Source organism: Epinephelus moara, chromosome 8 (genome assembly GCF_006386435.1).
Source record: "Epinephelus moara isolate mb chromosome 8, YSFRI_EMoa_1.0, whole genome shotgun sequence".
In the NCBI taxonomy this organism is placed as follows: Eukaryota; Metazoa; Chordata; class Actinopteri; order Perciformes; family Serranidae; genus Epinephelus; species Epinephelus moara.
The window spans coordinates 2,064,645-2,071,107 of record NC_065513.1 but is presented as its reverse complement, the minus strand read 5'-3'; the positions used below and the strand labels follow the sequence as shown (position 1 = coordinate 2,071,107).

The 6,463-nt window shown below is 40.6% G+C and overlaps 1 protein-coding gene across 1 annotated transcript in view; it reads right to left on the bottom strand.

Moving 5' to 3' along the window:
• The window catches only part of nelfb (negative elongation factor complex member B), a 66,977-nt gene extending 62,959 nt beyond the window's left edge, over positions 1-4,018 (bottom strand). Inside the window, exon 1 of the mRNA XM_050050345.1 lies at positions 3,770-4,018. Within this exon, the coding sequence (XP_049906302.1) occupies positions 3,770-3,871 (102 nt within the window). The 5' untranslated portion in view covers positions 3,872-4,018. The remainder of the gene's footprint in view (positions 1-3,769) is intronic.
• Positions 4,019-6,463: the final 2,445 nt, after the last annotated feature.

Here is a 6,463-nt window from a genome sequence, read left to right as displayed (position 1 = left end):
GATGCTGATTTACAGGAGAATTCATATCAAATGGAGGATAAACCATGAACATAAACTACAGATCACCTGTAAAGCATTTTAATAAATTAATCTATCATAATTAAAACAACTGGAGACTGAGAACAAACTGATATATGGGTCTGATGACTTTTTTAATGAATTGACATCATTCCAGACAGGATGTAAATGTGTCTGTTACTTCCTGTACGGACTGAAGGCTGCTGGAAACTGTCCGACTTCACCGCAGCTTTTTGTCACCACCCCCCGCTGCAGCCGCCTGCTCTCGTGTACTTTTCAGGCGAGGCGCAGTTCATCTCGAACGAGCCTATTGTCTTTGGTCTATGGATCAAGGCGAGCGCTTCTTCCTACGTGCTCAAAAACGTAGGTGCTTATTGGCCGAAGAGGAGTCCTGTGTATCTGCGCTCGATTGCTCTTCTTTCATCCTTAAACTACCCGGATGTCTGTCACAGTAAATTGAAATTGAATTTTGAGAACTGAATTTGAATTGTGAGAACTGAATGTGAAGATATATAGAAATAAATTCAATTTCAAATTATACTAGTCAGATTCAGTTTTTCAATGCAATGATTCAAATTAAACAACACAATTTCAAATTATGTGATTCAAATTCAGTTTTTCATTGCAATTATTCAAGTTTAGAAATTCAAATTCAAATATGAATGATTCAAATTCAGTTTCTGGTGGCACATATTTCAGCCCATAGACTGGAGAACCCTCTGGAGTATTGGGAAAGACAGAGAAATGTATATCCCAACTTGCAAAAACTTGCTGTTGCTTTTCTCTGTACCCCAATCATCTAAAAAAAAAAAAGAAACCGCCTGAGGCCCAGCACTGTGGAAAAGTTGTTATTTTTTTTAAAAATGAATAAAATGTCCCTAGTAACATAAGCACAGTCACCAACCAAGTAACACAAGCACATTCACATCACAACCCTCTCCCCAATTTGTTTCCACTTTCCCTTTTGACCCCGCAATTGTATCATACAGACAGACATCATATTAATAAGTTCATAATTTATGTATTGGCATCACAAACATCATTCATTTATTTAAAGCTTCACACACCAAAGCCATGGTGCCATTATAATCACTCTGCCTGTTTTACATTTATTGTCCACTTGATAGCACAGTAGAGCAAATGAAGCACCATGAAGCTTCGGCCCATGAGTGAACCAATTGAATGGGAAGCTTCGATGCTTCATGAAGCTTCATCTCGCCATCACTAATGGCAGTCAGTACGTTTACATGACACTTGAAAAAAACTAATTATTGCCTTAATCCGACTATAACTGGACAACTGAAGTGCATGTAAACGCGTTACTCCAACTAATATCGGAGTTCTCCAACTCCGATTAAGACACCCAGATAATGCGACTGGAATTCTATTTTCTCCGGCATGTATACGCCTTAATCGGAGGTAAACTAGACAATGCATGTGCGCATGCTCCACACCCCCCACGCTGGCGTATGACCCCGGAACAGACAAGACATGCTATTGTTGTAGCCCTCCAACAGCATACGGCATTCTTGTCAGTTTCGAAATCACCATGACCACGAGGGATAGCGTGCACCTTATCTGCACAATCAGTAACGCGTACATTATGTACGAGATGAACAAAGCTGTACGATTATCCATCTCGCTGTTGTTCGAAAATGCTGGTCTGCCGCCTGACTCCAGTTGTTTATTATTAAGTGACGTTACAGGTCAACCGGAAAGGGGGCCGTATTAACCCGCTGAAATGACGCATATCGCCACCTAGTGTTGAGGAGGAGGACACGTTCCCGTCAGTCATTCGATTTTCTCAGTTGCATGTAAACTGGGACAAGGACAGAAGTCCGATTAGACGCCAAAATCGAATTTTGAGCATAGCTCGATTAAGCTGTGCATGTAAACGTACTGACTGGCCCCTCAGCATGTCCCTAAAATGCTTGATCAGATTGGGATCTAGGGAAACCAGGTTGATGCCTTGAGCTCTTTGTCACGTCCCTCAGGTCATTCCTGAGCAGTTTATATGGTGTGGCATTTTGCACTGTCCTGCTGGGAGGGACACTGCCGTTGAGGAGTGCCGTTGCCATGAGGGGGTGAACTTCGTCTGTAGTGGTGTTTGAATTGGTGGAACGCATCAAGAAGCATCCACATGAATGCCAGGACCCAAAACATTGCATTGTAACAAGATGATCAATGTTATTCACTTCACCTCTCAGTGGTTTTAATGATTTGGCTGATCAGTCTATATAGCTGATGGTATGAATCAGTAGTAGCCTCAAGACTCGTGAAACTATTTACATATTCTAAATAATATTCCTTCTTTTGACTGTCTGGTAAACTGTCAAGCATTATTATTTAGTTTGTGCTTGTAGCTTTTATGGATTTGTAACAAGTCAACTAACAGATAAGAACAACAGCACAATAATCCTACCTAGAGACATAAAACAATGTGGATAACAATGACAACACTTATTTCTTTAAGAGACAGTAACTTATTACATTATCATTTACAATCTGAAGCTATCTGAAAATGACATAAAAACATTATGTTCGCTTGACACAAAAACTCTTGTTTTCTCTTGTGAGTTTGACATAATATTTCATGTTATGTCTAAAAAATTTGAGTTTTGAGTTAATTTGACAAAAATTTATAAATCTGATTTCACTTAATTAGTTTAAGGCCAGCAAAAAACACTATCATTATGCACTTAACACATTGTGGTGTGTCAGGGCTAAATGGGTGGAGTTTCCCTGTATGCAGTGAGAAAATGTGTTTAAGGCCATAAGCCAAAGAAAACTTTGTTTAAATGTGTTTTAAATCACTCACGTTACCCATTACACAGTGATTAATGTTTATTTATTTCACAATGGTTCTAATGGGTTACAGTTAATGTTGTGGTAAAAGACATTTTGCACAATGAGTTAAGTTGTACACAGTTAGTGACCTCCCACCTGTGCAAACATTAGAGTATTTACAAAGCATTCCTGACTCTGTATTCATCCCTTTGTCTTAGTCTTTTACACCAAGAAACCTATATTACCCGCAATAAACTTTTATGATCACATAAAATAAAAAAGTGTTGTACAATGCTAACTCAATGCTTTTGCATTCACATGATTGGAATAATGTAGGCCTACTCAAACAAAAACAACAACAAATTACGTTAAATTGACATTAAATTCCTGTCAGACAAGGGCCATGTGCCACATTAATCTTCTTTTTTTTTTCCTTAAGTTTTTTGTTACTATATTGTTCTAAACTAAAAGTTTTGAGTGCAAGGAAAAGGTCGAATTCAAGCGGCACTTCAGTATTTTCCTGTTCATCTTGAAATGGTTTGGGTTGGCTATTTTTAACGGTAACACTTTATTTTCAAAAGAAATCAAATAAAGCACGCAACAGGTCGTGTAACTTAACGCTTGTGAAATCATGTTTCGTCGTAATGTGTCTTCGTTTCCTCGTCTGCACAAGACGATGTATCAGTACTTCCACACTGAGAATCTCGCGCATCTGCATGTGGTAACATAAGCCCTATCACAAAGACCAGAGACAAACAGCTAGCTAAAATGGTACAGAGAATACCTGCAGGTAAGTTACACTAGTTACGTTACATCATTAAGGTATCTTCTGGGGTATTCGAACTGTAACGTCACAACACTACACACCATGGTTTGTATGGTTACCATGGAGTAAATACCTCTATATTTATCAGCTAAATTCTGTTTAGCAAACATACACCTTATAACGTGGCGTTAACGATACCTGAAACTGATCAATGGCTTTCAGGGGCTCCGTACAGTTGGTGAGAGTTTCTTTAAGATCCTCTCCGTTGGATATCCCGAGCTCAGGCAGCCCCGCGAACATTGTCGCTCCTGTTTAAGCATCAACTTCACGATGTATTGGAGAATTAACTATTCTATCATGTGAATCTGCGAGTGAATCTGCAGCCCCCAACGCATTACGCTCTCCGCTGTCAAAGCAAACTTCCTGTGTTGTAACTTTGTAAACAGTCCGTCAGGAAAGCCTGCGACGCAACTGTTCCGTGCTTAATTTTGTCCTTCTTCTTCTTTGGTTTTCAAATGCGGTTTGCATCCAAAAATTTGCATTACCGCCACTCACTGGATTTACACTGAGGTTTCCACTTAATAGATTAATAATACTAATTATTATGAGCCCTTTCCATCCCGTTCCCACTCTATTGTAGCCTATATGTCCTATTTTCCGGTTGTTTGAGAGAATTTAAAAGCTTCTCTCAAAAGCTGCATTACACTTTCTCCAGAAACCCCCCACAACATCCTGAAATCCCCTTTCTGCAGCTATGATTATTTCAGTTTTCTCAGATTTTCTTTCTATTCCAGCAGTACAGTTAATAACCAACAATGTTCCTCATACATAGTCTGTGCTTCTCGAAGCCAAGAGTCCATTTTACACTGCCTGTTCAAAGTGGGAATATCACGCCATTATGCCGCCTCACTGTGCTGTAGGCTATCTAAGGTTCGATTGCGGAATGGGGGGACATAGGTTTTGCCTTTAATCCACCATGGGAGGTAGTAACAGCGCTGAAATGGTGTCTGTATAAATATGACAGTCATGTGGCACGGGTATGATATTTTGACGATGCGAATGCTGTAGAGGAGATGTCAGCAAATTGGGAAAACATGAGATCCGGGAGCTGCTTACCCTCCGAGCAGAGGACCAGATCAGCCGCCACGTAACAGGGACGGTAAATGATTGTTATTGACTATTTAATGCCATTGTTGTTGTTCAAAAAGCAATGCCGATGCGTATTTGTCACACTAGATGCCCTATGGTGCGATCTCTGTGTAAAATGGGCTAAAGATGCTTCATTGGTAGGACAGGCCCTTCCAAGTCGAGTTCTACAGAGACTAGGCAATGCTCCTTCCTAGCATTCTGTGAACACACATTGAAACAGAGTAGCAAGTACCCAGGCATGCATCAGTGAAGAGGCCCCGCCTTCAATTCAGGCAAGTCATTGGAATTGGAAAGATCCTTCCTCAACTTTCAGAAGCACCAACTGTCTTACTGAATATAATACATGGTCCAAATATACCCTATCCAGCAAGTATTTCAAATCAAAGTGAAGCATGATGGACTTTGTCTCAAACTTTTGCTGAGTCACTTTGTAAAATCTCCTCATCCTGAAATAGTCGGTGAGCGGGGAAGAGAGGAAGAGAGAGTGGGAGATCATTAATATCTCAGTGGTATAGTTTATTCCTATTTCTTTGATGAGCTGACCTACTCATGAAAACAAGTGCTGTGTTTTCATTATTTTGCACTGGCCCGCACAGAATGTAACTTGTACTTTGAGTACTTTTTTTTTTTTTTTTTTTTTAGTTGAGTAGGTTTTTCAAAGGGTAGTCTTCAGTTCTGTTTTTGGGGTGGTGACACTGATGTGTATTCAGTGTAATGTTTCCCATAGAACTAGAAAGCCCCAACCAAGGGTGTTGTAGATGGAGTCTCACACAAAGTGGAGGCTTGGAGATTTATAGAGTGTAAAGGCGTAACAGACAGTTTTAGTCCGTGAGCCAGGACCCCAAATTTGGCCCACCGGTACCATCTTGGGGGAATAATTCTCATAGTGATTTTTAGCACGGTATACATCTCTAGTGTTAGAAAAAATGTGATAGCCTTGCACCGGTGGTAGCTTTCTATGTGATATCACTTGATTTATAACCCCGTAGGAAAACTAAAAAGGAGCTCAAAAAAAGCCTGGCCGAATGGAGGTTAAGTCATATAAATCCATGTAAATTGACGATGCAAGCTCTGAGAGCTACTAAACTTGTCATGCCTGACAGCAGGATATCCCTTTACATAATAGAAAAAAACAGAATGCAAATATCTCAATGCAAATAGGAGATACAGACTTATAAACACATACCTAAAATAGCCGGAAATGTAAAAGATGGGCAGCCAAGACTGGGACCTCTCCCCAGAACTAATGGACAAACTCGAGGCATTTACGTGTGCCCTGTATGCTCCGAAACCATCAACCACCAAGGTCAACGAGCTCAGGTATCACCTTTTCTGTACCAAAAAAGGTGAAATCAAAAGCCATCAACTCCCACCATGTAAGGACTGCTTAAGAAAACATGCACAGCGAGCCAGCTATCAAGCTTGTGTATGGAGAAGGTGTTTGGAGAACGACCTCCAAGTCCCAAGCCCTGCTGGCAGAGGATGGAAGATGGAGAAAGAAGAGGACACTGAACACTTGGTGGTAGATTGGATGGAAGGCCAGCCAGCACTGGGGGCCATCCTGGAACTACTGGCCTGTAACTGTACAAAAAAATGCACACTTCCAAGATGTGTGTGTGTTGCAAATGGCCTCAGATATACAGACGTGTAGACTGGCACAATGTGAGAACCAGGCATCTACCAATGATGGTGTGGAAAGTTCAGATGAAGATGTGGAAGACAAGGATGACTGTTGTGATTATT